The following is a 15,492-nucleotide window of genomic DNA, read 5'->3' as shown; positions in this document are numbered from 1 at the left end:
AGGGAGCTCTTCTTAATATTTTGACACCAAAATCATGTCGATACACCTTACCGACTGCGAGTAAAGCCACCCACGCTTTAACTTGACAGACTGTATTAAAGTCCTTTAGGGCATGGTAATTTTTGAAATCTTTGATTATCCTGAATTCCTTAAATATTTGAAATTCCCTAAATTCAGTTAAATAATTAGATTTTTTGAAATTCTGGAATATTTGGGATTCCCTAAAACCCGAAAATTTCTTGAAATTTTGGAATCCCCTGAATCCGGAAATCCTCTAAATTTTCTGATTTCTTGGAATACTTTAAAATCAAAATAAATAATGAATTCGGAAAATTCTTGTTAGTTTTAGGATTCCCTGAATATGCTAAATTATTTTAAATACCAAAATTCCTTCTATTTATCTGCGTTCCTCTAATTTGTCGAAAATCTTTAAATTCCTTCAGTTCTTCTAAATACTTTTAATTATGTTTTATTAATTATTAATTATTCAGGGAATCATTCAGGAAATTCTACAAATTTAAGGAATTCATATATATTAGGGAATTCGGAGGAATTCAGAAGATTTAAGTAAATTAAAAGAATTCGAAAGTCTGTAAAGAGATTTAAATGATTTCAATCAATCCTAAAGGAAGAAAGGGAATACATGAAACTTCAAGACTTAAAAAGTAATCAAAAGAATGCAAGATTCAAAATAAATAATTTATTACTCATACAAACTTAAAATTTATCTTTTCCCAGTACAATTATTTTTAATTGAGACTCTCCACTGAAAAATTCACAACAATCATTAATCATTATCGTTACAATAATCGCAACAAACATTAAGAACTACGAATTTTTGCGGTAGCTTTCTATAGCCTGTGGCTTTTATGACGTAGATATTCTGTTTTCTTAAATTTATGAAAAATTGTTTCTATACATTGAGAAAACATTGATGTTAATCTTCAGGCGATAGAGATAAATAAAATTTTGAAACTCTACTCAAATCCCGATATAAGAAACCCTAATTTACAATATACCTGGAACTGATGGCCTAATCACTCTCAGTGCGTTTGTTGCACCAGGTTCTATCATGCGTCCAAATAAAAGATAATCGATCCGCCGCAATGCGTGCAATAATCACCCTATCTTTTGAAAAAATCCGTTTATTTAACAGCATTTTGTTTTAAATTTTAAAGCTAATCTTATATAATTTGAAAATGTTTTATATGATTAACAGATGTTTCTTTATTGTAGAGAAAAGATTGTAGTAAATTCAATATGAATGATAAAATATTTTTATTTATTTACAATTCTTTAATATTAGCATACCATTTTTCATATTTACAAATTCGTCCCGCTGCGTGTGATAGTATCCGACACCATTCTTCAAATATTTGTTATTAATTTAATGAACATTAAAAACACATTTGCAAGGTATTCTCAGATGAATGCGTTGTCAAAGTAAAATCAAATTCGAATATTTGAATGCAATTCGACTTTTCCATGATTCCATGTACCACGTTATTAAAAAAATTTTGTCACAAAAATGTATTAAATCAAATTAAAATTATATCTTGAAAAAAAGAACCCACTCCATCTTCACTCCATTGGGAATCGAACCACAAAACTTCTGATTTCTGGTCAGGTGCTTTTCCAATCAAGCTTTTAAAGGGATCAGAATAAGAACTCTTAATTCAAGTAAATAACGCCAATTTTTAGCTAGGTGTTAATAGTACAAGTAATTATTTAAAAAATCTTTAATTTTATCTGCTATATCATCAGAGATTGTGCCTTACCGACAGTAGATCAACGTTATTAGCGTTATTTACTTGAATTAAGAGTTCTTATTCTGATCCCTCTAATAGCTTAATTGGAAAAGCACCTGACCGGAAATCAGAAGTTTTGTTGTTCGATTCCCAATGGAGTGAAGATGGAGTAGGATCTTTTTTTCAAGAAATAATTTTAATTTGAAAATATTATTTTCCATCTAGTCTTATTAAGATGTAAAGCATTTTCTGTTATTTAAGATTCTTAACTTGATCGATATTATGTAGATTTTCAGCCTTCATGGTTTGGACGGTTGATCTACTCTCGGTCAGGCACAATCTCTGATGATAGCGCAGATAAAAATTAAAAAATTAAAAAATAATTACTTGTCTTAAATCATTTCATTTTTTTATCAAATCTTTTCATTTTTAAAGTTAAACATTAAGAAAAATGTATCATTAATGTGCATGATGAAATTGAGAAAGATTGAAAATCTGCAATGTAATATTTTCTTTAATCAAGACAGGCGCATACAACAGTATTTTAATTTATATTTGACACTAGCAAAATTAAGTGACCTTAATATAAATTAACATTTAAACTATTCTTCCTGAATCTTGATCCTGTAATATCACAAATTTTACTTCAAAAGTTGAAATTTAGAATTAAAAACGTTTGGTTTTTTTAAAGTTCAACTTGGTTCAACATTCGTTTTTGGTTGATGATTCGTCATTTTATTTGAATACACTTTTTCTGTGCGAAAGTTAACAAATTTGTAGAAAAAGAATTTTTCTAACTAACTTTTTATTTAAAAATGTATTTCTTCAATTAAAAATCATTTTTTTGATTGAAAATTAAATTTTTTTCATCTGAAATTTGACCTATGCTATTTTTGTCCAAATTTGTCTTTTTTATAGGCATTTATTCTTTTTGATTAAAAAAATTCATCTATTTTTATCAAAATTTGTCTTCTTTTTTTGTTAAAAATATATTTTTCGCGTGGAAAATTCAACTTGAAAATTGAACTATTGTTTGGAAAATTCGTTTTTTGTAGTGAAAATGATTTTTTAACTGAAATTTGAACTATTTCATGTTTATTTTATAATTATCTTCTTCCATTTAAAATTCAGTCATTTGGTTTAAGATTTCTGTATATTGTTAAATTCGTTTGTCTTTTGTAGTAGGATACCAATTTTTGTGTGAATTGTGGCGCCTTTTTGGTTGAAAATGCATTCATTTGGTTAGAAATTTAACTAATAGTTTAAAAATGCCTGAAAAAATTCAAAATTTGTTTAGAAATGTATGCATTTTGTAAAAAATTATTCTTTTTGTGCAAATTTTGTTGTTTAAAAATTCATTTTTTTAATTGAAGATTCAGTATTTTAGTAAGAAGTTACTTGTTTTGCTCAAAAATTTAACTATATTGTTGAAAATGCATTTTTTTGCAACTGAAAATCAATTTTTTTTAACCGAAAATTAAACTTATCAATGTTTGGCTTAATATTTATCTCCTTAACTTCAAAATTCAGTTATTTGGTTAAGGATTTCAGTATTTTGTTTAAACTTTGTATTTTGTGTATGAATGTTAAACTTCTTGGTGATTATTTCACTTTTCTCGTTAAAAATTTAATTCGTTGGTTGACAATGTAACTATTAGGTAGAACATTTAACCTGTAGTTAAAAACTTTCTTTAAAAAATTTTTTTTATCGGAATTTTTTTGTTGAAAAATAAATCTTATTAACTGGAATTTCAACTATTTCATTTTTTGTCGAAAATTTATTTTTGTGTGACATATCATAAATTTTTTGGTTAAAAAATGGTTTGGTGAAAAATTCACTATTTTATTAAAAATTAATCTGTTTTGATAAAATTTTTGTTTTTTTGGTTAAAGATTAATTTTTGTATTGAAAAGTTAATTTCTTCGCTTAAAAATTTTACTATTTTATTGAAAATTTCCTTTTCTTAGTAGATAATACATTTTTTTCAAAATTTTGATTTTTAGGAAGTATTGGTGTTCGAAGATCATCATTTTAATTTTGATATAATGCATATGTTGAAAAAGGTATTTTATTATCTGTTCCTAAAATACGACTTCAGACTGATATTTGACAATAAAGCTTCTTTTCATCATGTCACATATAAATTTTAATTTTTTTTAATATGTCTGGCTTTGCCTAAATAATAAAATTTTCAATTGCTAATTCTTACTTTTTTCAGTTATATTATAAACACAAATGTGACATTATTCCACACTGCTCTTGAACTAATACTAAAATTCTTAACTATGTGTGTGAATTTGTCAACAATCTTTTCTTCACCTTTTTCAAATTGCCCAATTGGCATTGAGAAACAGCGACAACAATGCTTCCAAGATTTTCTTGAGACACCTGTTTTTTAAAAAAGGATGATATTATTTATCATTTTTGTCACCATTTTTACATATTGAATTAGGTGTTATATTATTCTCAGTTTTTATACATGGGAAAAGTTTAATTTATAAATAAATATGAGTAAAACCTAAGGGAAAATATTCTAATTATTAGGTTCTGCCCATATTTATTTATAAATTGTTGTATTATTCATAATTTCACTTTCTTCGTTTTTCTTACGCCGCGCCATATCCATGCATACGTACAGATTCCCCTTCAATTTTCCAGTATGCTTCTCTATTCTCATTTTCTACATTTCACTGTAAAAGCAAAGTATTATTGCAGGACTAGTTTCAGTTGTGACAATAAGACACAGAAAAAGCAGTCTCGAGTGCTATTAAAATAAGACCACTGGCGGGATCCCAGTTCCATTTTTTTTTTCATTGAAAATAACAACATGAATTTATCCTATTTAAAAACAGCGAACGAAAAAAATGATACCATAGAAAAAAAATCTCTAGTTTTTAGAGTGTTTTTCACCCAATCTTCTTTAATCATGTCACTAGCTTTTTCAGCAATCATAATCGTTGGAGCATTAATATTTCCTCTCGGAACAACTGGCATGACAGACGCATCAATAACTCTTAATCCTTTGATTCCATAAACCCTCAATCTCGGATCAACGACAGCTTCCGAATCTTCTTTAGGACCCATTTTGCAGGTTCCAACAGCATGGTAAAATGAAATACCTAAATGTCTTACGACACAATCCCAATATTCATTAGAGTTGAATGTTATCTTATCGCAAGGAGGCAAAGGGATTTCATCAAGTTCGTATTTATACTTTTTCATAGTTTCTGTATTAAATATGCTACTAGCAATTCGAACACCCTGAATGATACGTTTTAGGTCCTCTTCGACACGCAAAAATCCAGAATAGATCAGAGGTGACCCCCATACTGGATCTGTAATATTAAGTTTGATTACTCCTCTACTCTTGGGGGCGAGCAACACCGTAATGATAGAGAATTTATTTTCATCCGATTTACTCTGCACAATCAATTCTATATCCGGGACTTCTTTCCTCTTTTCAAACTCTGTACGAACATAAGCTGAGAGAAGTGCTGGACCCATTGCGGAGAAAGTTCCCTCTTTTGTTGTTAAATAGTAAGTCAAGTTTCCTACTTTTTCTTTGCATTCGTCAATACCGTCGGAGTTTACGTTTTTTATTATACCCGACACACCACTAGTGGCGAAGTGATCGTGAAAATTTTGTCCGACTGCTAAATTCTGAATGACTTTAATTTCATGTTTTTCAAGTTCCTCAGCTGGTCCCACACCCGAAGCCATCAGTAACTTTGGAGAGTTTATAGAACCTGCTGATACAATCACTTCTTTTTTTGCCATTACCGCCTGAATAATGCCAGTTTTTGTAGATTTATATTCAACACCAGTGGTTTGTTTCGTTACTGGGTCTATCAAAATTTTTGTTACGTAGATCTCATTCTTGACTATCAAGTTGGGCCTTGTTTCTCTAATTGGACGGATAAAAGCTGAACTGGTACTTTCACGAACATGATTATTCATAGTGACTTGTGTATTAGTTATTCCTATTTGATTTTCGCCATTAACGTCTATGGTTGGATATCCGAGTTCGTTGAAAGCATTTTCTATTTTTGCTCCTGCTGGAGAGAGAAATGGATATTTTGAAACTGTGAGATATCCTCCAATTGCATGATAGCCTGGGTTCTGCAACACAGTCTGAAGAAATGTTGAATCTTTAATCAGGGTAACCTGACCAAATAATCGGGAAAAAAGTGGTTTCATATATTTCATTAATATATTTTTTATTTGAAAGGGAGGATCTTAGAAAAAAATGAATATTTTGACTTGGAAGAGGGATTTTTCCAAAAGAATTACAAATTTGATTCGGAATAGGTGATTTTCTAAAGAATCAGAATTCTAAGTTGGGATAGGGGATATGAGTAAAGAATTATGATTTAATGTGCGGAATTCCTGAAAATAAAATCAAGAATCCAACGACCGAATTTGGACAACCACCAGAAAATGTTTCTATTGAAATATAAAGAAAGATAACAAATTGTCCTAAAGGATAAAAGAAACAATTTTCTTTTTTGGACAACATAAAAAAAGGCAAGAAGAATGAAAAAGGCAACCAACGAAATCGCTTTCCTCATCGTTTTTGCTTCTTTCGTTTTTAGTTTTTATTATTATCAAATCAAAATAAAAAAACATTTGCTAAAAAAACTCACCAACGTTTCAACACTCAATAACCACCCTTATCAAAGCAAAAAAATAAAATTAAATAAAAAATATTTGAGCAGGCAGGAACAGCAATGAAACCACAATGTTCCCTTCCTGACACCCGAGAATCAAAGTTTGTTTGAGTTATTTGAATTATGACTTTTACTTTGAGGTAGAGAATTTTTGAAAAGATTTACCATGCTGAGTTAGAGTTAAGGAATTAATAACTTGAAAGCGCCTGCATCTTGAAGTTCTATTTGTTTTAACCATTTAGTTTTGCGTAAAAAAAATTATAAGAAGAGAAGTTACAAAAATAATCCAATTAGAATTTTTTTTGCATTTAAAAATTATTTTTTTCAGCAAATAAAATTTTTTAAGAAGTTTTGGAAATAAATGTAATTGCGAGTTTAAGCGGGGGATTTCTGTAAATAATTATAATTTTGACTTTCGATCAGGGTATTTGTGTAAAGAGTTATAATTAAGATATTAGGATAGGGAATTCACCTAAGGAACTTTAGAAAATAATATTAATTCTGAATTAGGAGAAAGAAATTTAAAAAAAAAATTTTGTTCGAATACGAAGTTGTAATTCTATAACAAAATCATCTGTTTCAAATCCGAATTGTGATTTTTATGATGAAACATTATGTGGTTTCCTAACACAGATTTATAATTATTTTTTAGAATTATTTGTTCCAAATTAGAAATCTTTAAACACTTTTCAATTGAATAAAAGAAACCCGAAAAAGACCGGGAATTTAAAATTATCCTTCGAGTAGACGCAAGGCTTGTCCTAAAATTGTGTAGATTTTTTTTTAATTTCCATTTATGTTGTCCAGAAATGTCCGAATCCATAAAAAAGGCGCATTTCAAATGAGAAAAAATACTTTTTAAAATAATTTTATACAAAATGATCAATAATAGGTGAATCAAGTTGAAAAGCAAAATTTTTCTTAAAAATGAGTCGCCGAAAATAAATCAAAATTTCTATTATGAATATCACCCCCGTACGTCTGTTTTATAGAGCTTCAAAGAACCCTATAAATAAAAAATTGTTTTTTCGCGTTTTTTGGCGAGTTAGAAAGTCGCGTTTTGTTTCAATTTTTTAAAACTTATTTTCAACTTTTTTATCAGAGCAACAAGCTAACAAGCTAACAAGCATACTTTTTCAAACAATTTAGTATTATTGTTGATAATATTTTTTTTGAATAATTCGAGAAAGCTTTGGTAAATTCTGAAATATGTAGAATTTTGTACACTTTTTACTATAGAGCGAGATAATTATTAATGATGTTTAACTAATTATATTGTTAAAACAAATCATTCTTGTTTATAAATGTATTCTACTAAAGCAATTCTAAATATTTGGGGTTGTTTCTAAAATTTTCCACTTTTTGTCAATGTTGTAATTATAGTTGAGTGACAGTTTAGTGCAATTCAGTAACAATAATTGTCTGCATGCACAAATAATTATTGTTTATAACTATCTTGTCCTATATTGATGCTATACAGATGTTGTTTTTCATAATTTTTCTGCTTTTTGCCACTTTCCACTTATTGAGGTAATCATTAAAACTAGTTAACAGAAATATTTGTTTAAATAATTTATAACTGTCAATAAATGTGTTTTCTTAGATAATTCTTAGAAAATTGAGTTTTTTTCTGAAATTTTTCCACATTGCTTTAGCTTTTTAGTTAAGAAAAAATAATTAGTAAACTTAAGAAAGAATCATTTTTCAAACAATCTGTTAATCCTTTTGAAATAAATTTTTTTCTGAAATCGAACAGATATTTTTAAAACTGTTATCTGACTTAATTTTCAATCTTACTTGAGACGAAATTCAGAAACAATATATAATATAAGTCGTAACAAAATAAAATAAAAGAAAGAAACTTTGTGTTGTAATAATGTATTTGTTTTTATCTCCAGTGTAAGATAGCCTTTTCGTTTAACTTAATGGTTTTTTAAACTCTGGAAAAAAGTACAAATATTTTATCCGAAAAAAATACAGAATTATATAAAAAATGATTCTCTTTGATGCGCATTTAGTGTTTGTTTATAACTGAAAAGTAAAACACAAACTCAAGATTTAAAAAAAGCAACACTGTTTAGTATTACCATTTTCCTTTTATGGGTTTTTTATGATCTTATTAAACAGAGTTAAGGTGGTGATATTTACAAAATAATTTTTAAATCGTATACTATGGCTGATTGCCAAGAGATATGTTGAGTTTTAATGAGATTAACCTGATATTGCCGATTCTATCACAGAAAAAACAGAAGATAAACTTTACATCGATTTCGGACGAAAGATTCTCTGCAACAAAAATTAACTTTTCAGGATAAACTTTACACAAATACTGGTTAAACTCTCTTTTGCTTTTCCATAAAAACACATGTTTTTTGAAAGACGCGAAGTTGACTAAAAAAAACTTTATCACTATAAAAAATTTTCTGCAACAAATTTTATTCTTATTTTTTTCTGTGATATAATATGTATAAAAACGTATTTTATCCCCATGGGAAATAAGTGTTAAGCTTCATGGGATTACGGAACCTCTAAACGTCATTTTTTCCTAAAAAAAAATTTTTCTTCTGTAGGCTCGAAAAAATTTTTAGGCTATATGCAAGAAAATAAATATAGATCATTTGAATCATCCTATTAAACACCCGCTTAATATTTGATCCCACATGAAAGTATTTTTTAAAAATTATTTAGTAATTTACATACCATTGGGTCTTTGTTGTCCTCTGACTTTTTAAAATAAGGTAGAATTTCATCATAGCTCCATCCAGTATTTCCCAGTTTGGACCAATCATTGTAATCTTCTTTATTACCTCTGATGTACATCATCCTATTTATGGTACTTGAACCACCCATTACCTTGAAGTTAAATCAAAATTAAAAATCAGATTTTTTTATTTTTATTGTATATTATGAATTTTGAATTGTTGGATCATTAAAAATTTTTAGAAAATGCACAAGAAAATTAAAATTGTACTTTTCCACGAGGCAGACTGCAGCCTTTGTCCTTTAAGCATGATCCTTCTTCTGCTTGGGTTGTGTAATTCCAGTCGATGACTGTTTTTTCAAGATTTAAGGTAAAACCAGGAATTTTAGTCGCAACTGGCTCCTCCCCTCCTGCTTCAAGCAGCAATACCTGATAAACAATAATGAAATAAGGGTACACTTACAAATAGCTTACCGAAGAAAATTAAATGTATACTTTGCCTTAGGGCTTCTTGTTCATCCCTGTTAAAAGTCTTTGAAGGATTTTTGGAAACGATAAAAAATGATATTATTAATAAAATTTCCAAAAAGTTTATAATATTATCGAATTGGTAAATTCCCGAATAATGAAATTTCTGGATGATAAAATTCCGGACAGAAAATTGCTGAATTATAAAATATCCCAAGTAGAAAATTGCAGAATTTGAATAATTGAAAAAAATTTTATTTATAAAATAAGCTAATTATTAGAATTAAAATTGTATTACACTTACATGTTTTGATTCATAAAGAAATTTTTCGTTTAGGAAACTTTATTCTGTGGAAATTTTATAAGTAGGGAATTTTATTATACTGAAATCTTATTATTAGGGAATTTGATTACTCGGAAATTTTAGTTATTTGAAAATTTTATAATAAAGAAATGTTGTCATTGGGGAATTTTATAACGATTGAATTTTATTATTCGGGAATTTTCTAATTTTGAATATTTATTATTTGGGAAGTTTTTAATCAGGGTATTTTATTATTTAAGAATTAATTAATTAGAGAGTTTTATTATTCGGGAATTTTCCGATTCACGAATTATTCTATTCGGAAGTTTTATTATTCAGAAATTTTATTATTCTGTAATTTGATAATTAACTTATTTTATTATTTAAGAGTTTTCCAATATAGGAATTTTTTTTTTAATTTTAATTCAGTCATGTCATTATTTAGAAATCTTTGTATTCAGTAATATTGAAAATTATCGGGATATTTATTGTTTGAAAGTTTTAGTTATTAGGAATTTAATATTCAGGTAATCTTATTATTCGCGAATTTTATAATAGACAATTTTATTATTGACGAATTTTTCAATTCAGAAATTTTATAATTCGGGAATTTTATTACTTCAAAATTTTCTTATTTTTAAATTTTTCATTTCAGGAATTTTATTATTCTAGAATTTATCATAAGAAACAATTTTTACTAAATAAAACCTCAAAAAAGAGGTTTTAGAGCAAAAAATTCGCAAAACCAGATTTTTTCCTAATGGGAAATTTTCGGAACACTAGAAAATAATTGTAAATTGTTTACACCATTTTTTGAAGAATCTGATTATCAGTCAAAACAATTTTGCTTAAAGAAAATCGAAAAAAAAAACAAAATTAACGCAAAAACTCGAAATCCCACATTCTTCATTGAAAGGATCTTTTAGGACATTATAAAATCCAAAAAAGTAATTTCCGATTTGTATTCTAAGGTTCTTTTTAATTTAAAAGGAAGTGTTAAGCGGCAACTCGATATAACTAATGTTGACAATTCTGGCGAATATTTACATGCATATAATTTCTTATTAAGTATCGTTCACGTGTAACGCAATGTTTTTAGATTGTTTATTTTCAAATGCAATAATTTTTTTACAAAAAGTAAGCAAATATAAGGAAATGGAAAAGCGTACAAAATAAACTAAAGGTATTTCATCAGAATAACCCGTAGTTTAAAACAATTTAGATTAAAATAATTTAAAAAATGCAAAATTAACATGATAACAGTTTTACGGTTTGTTTTTGAAATGATTGCTCCATTCACCGAAATCTAAAAATAAATGTTTTTATGCTGTTTTAAAAAATTACAACTTTATAAGAAATGAGTTTTTCTAAAGTATCATTATTTATTACTATTTTTTATCGGAAACTGTACGCATATAAAATTGAAAATAATTTTTTCACAAACACGTGTCAAACTTCACGGGGTTTGCGGAAGCTCTAAGTATCAATTTTAAAAAATCCATTAAAATAGTTCAATTAAAAGTATATTAAAATTATTACATATTTACATTCCACTGTTTGTTTTCTGAGAGTCTATTTGCAACAACACATCCAGCAGATCCAGCTCCTACGACGATGAAGTCGTAATCTTTTGGCTCAATCTTCATTTGCTTTAGAAAAAAATTAAGTTAATACTTTTTTATTTAAGATCTAAATGAAATCTACTTCCTTATAACTAAATTTATGCAACAAAATTCGTACAATGAAAAGTTTCACACTTAAAAATTATTTTTCACACACTACCTTCTTTTGGCTCATTAGAAACAAATACATAAAAAAAGAGAAAGAAAAAGGAAAAAAAACCAAGTTCTTTTTTTTCATTTTTTATAATACTGGAAAGCCTATATGTTTCGAGACTAAATTCAGATCTCCTGATCAGGGATTATTTATAGGAAAATCCTTCATGGAAATCACAGATATTGTTACAGAAAGTTGCTTTGTCTAGTTTTGCATTTATTTGCGAAAACTTAATAGTTGCGTAAAATTTATTTTTTATAATAAGAATAAAGAAACAATTTTAGCAAAAACTAGTCCTCCAATTGTATCAGTGACATTTCTCCATTGTTATCCTTTGAATGTTTTAAGAATTCTTTCAATTGATGCCAAATAATTTTTGCATCAATCTCTTACAAGAAATCTTTTTATTTAAATTTTTGTATAAAAAATTATTTAAATATTAGCAATATAAAAATTTATAAATTTTAGGATTTTTTTTCTAGTTGGAAAATGTAATAATCCACCTAAATATATCAGGTCAGAATTACTCAAAAAGCACTTAACGTGTCAGCACCGTCTAACTAATTAAATTTTCAGCAAATTATAAGGTATATATTTTACACATTATTTACTCTCTTAAATAGAAATTGACTCTGCTGATAATTATATTTACCTTTTGAAATTTCTCATCCTCAGGTGAAAAAACACACAGGAGAGAAGTAAAAATTGTTGTCAGACAGGTGCAGTAGTCTTGAGCACACGAATTTGGTATAAATGGCAGAATCGAGGGCAAATGCATTATTGAACCTGGTTCTAGTTAAAAATTATAGATTAATTATTGCATCGATAATTATTTAAGAAAAAGGACTCACCTTTGTCTTTAGTTAATAATAAAATAAGTCGTAGTAGATTTTTTGTTTAATCGAAAGCTTAGCTGATACCTCGATACTAGTAAATTATTACTTCAATGAAAAAAAAATGATTCACAGCATCTATATAAGTAAAGTGAAACTCTAAGAAAGCATACCAAAAATTATAGTTATGCTTTTATACGCAATAACGCTTTAACATCATTCATGATATGTGTGAACATGCCGAACTCTCTTTTGCTATATTTAATTTATTCATTTATTTGTTTATTTATTCCATACTTGAGCATCTGCAGCTCTTCGAAAACGTCACCAACATGTAGAGTAAATAGTGAGTGAAGAGTAGACTGAAAACAAATTAACATCTGGAATATAATAGAAATATATTATAATGCGCTATCAGGATACTGCAAAAATTAATATCTGCAGAATATATGTAAATGTTTAAATAACAATCATAAAGAGCATTCATTACAACGATCGTTAGAATAGTTTGATAAAAATCTCAAAGGCTATAATATTTTATTTTTTATAACAAATGCGTGACTTAAGATGTTTTTTGTGATACAAGTTTGATTTCTGCTTATATGGATATGAAGGAATTTTGTTAACTTCATTTTTATTATAATATGAATTCAGAAAATTTTGGAAATTTCTGGTAAATGAAGATGTTTAATAGTTAATCTAATTTTTGTTGCTCAGAATTCATCATTCTAGTTGAGCAAGCACCTCTTTCGTTAAAAATTTATTTGGCTGAAAATTCATTTTGTTGAAAATACGTCTTTTTCGATAGAAAAAATATCTTCTTGATTGAAAATTGATTTTCTTTGGTTGAAAATGCAACTGCTTTGCTGAAAATCTGTTTATTTGACTAAAAAATTTAACAGTTTGATAGAAAATCACACTTTTTAGACAAAAAAAAATTTCTTTTGAATAATAATATTGAGGGAATAAAAATTTAACTGCTTTGTAGATAATTTACATTTATGGCTTTAAGTTTCAACCATTTTTTTTAATGTGTTCTTTTTGGTGGAACAATAATCTTCTTGGTGAAAAATTTATTTTGCTTGGTTGAAAATTCGACTACTTGGTTTAAATTTGATCTCCTTTGTTAAAAATTTAGTTCTTATGTTAAAAATTCATCTCTGTAGTAGAAAATATAAATATTTTATTTTTGGCAAATTAATCCTTTTCCTGAAAAAATCAGCTTTTGGGTCGAATAATGAATATTGACCTATTTCGTTAAAAATTCATTTCAGTTGTTGAAAATCCATAATTTCAGTAAAAAATTTATTTGTTTGAATAAAAATTGACATATTTGGCTCGAAATTCAAGCTTTTTTTACAAATTCCTTTTTTTATAGAGAATTCATCTCCTTAGTAGAAAAATCAACCGTTTTGGTTAAAAATGAAAGTGTTTTCTTGATAATTTGTCATTTTGGCCTAAAAATACAATAATTTGATAGAAAATTCAAGTTTTCTGTTAAAGTTACCTTTTTTGTTAAAAAATAATACCTTGAGGTTAAAAATATGACTACTTTGTTAACAATTCCGTTCATTGGTTAATGATTTATCTGTTCAGTTAAAAATTTTAATATTTAATTTTTTCACAAATAAATCATTTTGTTAATAAAACCAGCTTTCGGATCCTATAACAAATATTGACCTCTTTTGTTCAAAATTCATTTTGTTTTAAATATTTATAATGTTTTGAAAATCGTTTATACTAAATTAAACTTTTTGTTTGAAAATTCATCCCTTATGGCTACAAATGCAACTGTTCTCGTTGAAAATTCAACTAAGTGGTTAAAAAGTGAACGACACTGTGAACATTTTTTTAAAGGTTCACTTGTTTGGTTGATCATCTAACGATTTTGCTAAAACGTTGTTTTTTTATTGTAAACAATTTTTTTATATGACAATTTAAATATTTCTATTTTTGTTTGGAAATATATTTTATAATTGGAAAAATTAGCTCTGAGGTAGAAAATTCATGTATTTTACTAAAAATTCGGGTTCTTTGTTTAGATTTAACTGGTTGAAAACTCTTCTTTTTCGTTAAAGCTTAATTTTTTAAACTAAAAATTTTGCAATTTTATTTTTGGTTCATATCATATCTATTTGAGTTAAAAATTCCAGTATTTTTGACTAAAATTGATGTTTTTGGATTAAAAATTATTGTAATTGTTTAAAGATTCAACTACTTTGTTAAAAAATGTTTTTTCAGTTGAACTGGTTAAACTTTTATCTTGTATGTTAGAAGAATAATTGTTTTTGTTAAAAATGAACCTTTTTCTATTTATAGCTGAGCAGTATTCAATAAAACTTGACAATTTTGTTGAAAATTTTGGTTTATTTTAAAGTTCAACTATTTGTTCGGTAATCAAACTTCTTGGTTGAAATTGCACTTTGTTGTTGGAATATTGTTATTTTGAATTCAAAATTTATCTCCTTTAATTAAAAGTTTAACTATATGGTGAAAATGCAATATATTTTGACATGAAGTCTCAGAAATGTAAAGTGTTCTGTATTGAATTAAATATGATATTGACATTAGTTTTATTAAAAGGAATTTATTTCCCTATTTTCAATTACAAAATTCATTGAAAATGTTTTGAGATTTTACAATACATTTACTTTGTTTATTTTTATTACATTATTCTTATATTAAATATTGAAAAGGTTTAAAATTATTTTTATTTTTAATTTAAGAAAGTATGAAGGATACGGAACTTTTTAAAATCTTTCGAAAATTAGGGACATTTAAGCATTACGTAAGACAGTTCTTTTCAAAGAAATGCATGCTTTCTACCCATATTTAGAACTTTTGGAACTCTTATTTGTATTAGAATACAAATTTGTGATATTTTTAACTTGTGGAAATTTAGGATAAATTTAGAAATCAACAAAAATGTTTAAACTTTTTAAAGTTTAGAAAATTTTGGAAATTGAAGGAAGATTTTTTCTATTCAATATTGAT

At 26.8% G+C, this 15,492-nt stretch overlaps 1 protein-coding gene across 1 annotated transcript; it reads right to left on the bottom strand.

Annotated features, from left to right (window-relative positions):
• Positions 1-4,032: 4,032 nt before the first annotated feature.
• On the bottom strand, positions 4,033-11,535 carry LOC117170857 (glucose dehydrogenase [FAD, quinone]-like). Its single transcript, XM_033357900.1, has 5 exons — positions 11,437-11,535; positions 9,388-9,546; positions 9,117-9,269; positions 4,660-5,868; positions 4,033-4,137 (listed from the first exon to the last, which is right to left on the bottom strand). The coding sequence occupies exons 1-5, from the start codon at positions 11,533-11,535 to the stop codon at positions 4,033-4,035; spliced, it is 1,725 nt and encodes a 574-aa protein (XP_033213791.1).
• Positions 11,536-15,492: the final 3,957 nt, after the last annotated feature.

Source organism: Belonocnema kinseyi, chromosome 4, assembly GCF_010883055.1.
Source record: "Belonocnema kinseyi isolate 2016_QV_RU_SX_M_011 chromosome 4, B_treatae_v1, whole genome shotgun sequence".
NCBI lineage: Eukaryota > Metazoa > Arthropoda > Insecta > Hymenoptera > Cynipidae > Belonocnema > Belonocnema kinseyi.
The sequence above is the reverse complement of the archived record's forward strand: the minus strand, read 5'-3'. Positions and strand labels throughout refer to the sequence as shown.

What these genes read in the sequence shown, in the direction of transcription:
- LOC117170857 (XM_033357900.1), bottom strand. Translation starts at nt 11,535, where the DNA reads ATGAAGATTGAGCCAAAAGATTACGACTTCATCGTCGTAGGAGCTGGA. An exon ending in CAGAAAACAAACAGTGGAAT is followed by an intron (nt 9,547 to 11,436) that starts GTAAATATGTAA and finishes ATTGTTTATCAG; the next exon opens with GTATTGCTGCTTGAAGCAGG. An exon ending in ACATGATTAAAGAAGATTGG is followed by an intron (nt 4,138 to 4,659) that starts GTGAAAAACACT and finishes TTTAAAAAACAG; the next exon opens with GTGTCTCAAGAAAATCTTGG.